The 1,066-nt window shown below is 37.8% G+C and overlaps 1 protein-coding gene and 1 long non-coding RNA gene across 2 annotated transcripts in view; one reads left to right on the top strand and one right to left on the bottom strand.

Moving 5' to 3' along the window:
* LOC116186344 overlaps positions 1 to 1,066 on the top strand; it is a 10,499-nt gene that overhangs the window by 2,894 nt on the left and 6,539 nt on the right. The window lies entirely within an intron of this gene.
* LOC102674049 (protein kinase C, brain isozyme) overlaps positions 1 to 1,066 on the bottom strand; it is a 17,240-nt gene that overhangs the window by 2,755 nt on the left and 13,419 nt on the right. The window contains 1 exon segment of the mRNA XM_031513300.1: positions 297 to 592. Within this exon segment, the coding sequence (XP_031369160.1) occupies positions 297 to 592 (296 nt within the window).

A 1,066-nucleotide genomic window follows, 5' to 3' on the forward strand; every position in this document is an offset into this window, starting at 1 on the left:
GATGCAATCCTTAGATCTTAATCTAATTAAATAAGAAAATCTAAAAATCTATTATATTATTCTACGCTTCATAAAATTATCATATATTAGAAGTTAAGAAAGAAAGAAATTAGGAAAGAGTCGAAACTATATTATTCTAAAAAAAAATCAATTATAAATAAATAAATAAATAAATAAATAAATAAATATTGTCACCGTATTCGAATCCAAATGATGGCCAAGAGCCATCTTTCGGGTCGCATCGAACCACGAGAGCGCACCGTGTCGGGCGCAGAAGGTTAAATAAATAAACATACTCGCATCTTCATCTTCAACTCGGCGAGATCGACACCCTCCTCCGGAACAGGTACGTTGTAATATTCCCCCTCCTCTTGGGTGAGCAGTTTGAACCAGCCGTTGGCGGGCGCTTTGATAAGCTCCGATATCCCGAAGNCTCACAAAATGATGGTCTCGTTCCATTCGGGATTCAACGAGGATTTGATCGTCTTCGTTTTCTTCTTCACAGTGTCCGAATCTGGAATCAACTTCAGCTTGACGTATGGATCCGACAATCCGTTTGGATCCATCGGAATCAAATTTCGCCCCTGTTTCACTGGAAATTCACAATACACGAATGCATAGAAAACGCGTCTTTTATTCCTCCTATCAAAAGCCTTTCAACCTTCTTCTCCTATACGTGGATTATCCACACGATATAGATACGATGGGAAAAAAAGATCTCATCCGCGATAATTAAAGTACCGGCCTTGAATCGGAGGAGGTTTAATTTGACCGGTAACAACGATCTAATAATATACAAAGATCTTGGGTTAGTCGCGTTGAGGCCCTGTTCCACACCTCTTCAACACCCGTTTGACGAAAGCGTCGTCGATAAATCGATTCGAAGGTATTTTTAATGCCAATCACTCGCAGGAAAGCGAGTGAAAAAGATTAATAAATCCTTGCTTACGCCTTTACTCGATACTCGTCGAATTATATCGGTGGTTTTGTTGTGTATAAATAAGAAAATTATTTCTCTTCGGAGAAAAGAAGAAAAAGAAAAAAAAAAAAAAAAAAAAAAAAAAAA

Source organism: Apis dorsata, unplaced genomic scaffold, assembly GCF_000469605.1.
Source record: "Apis dorsata unplaced genomic scaffold, Apis dorsata 1.3 scaffold_631, whole genome shotgun sequence".
Taxonomy (NCBI): domain Eukaryota; kingdom Metazoa; phylum Arthropoda; class Insecta; order Hymenoptera; family Apidae; genus Apis; species Apis dorsata.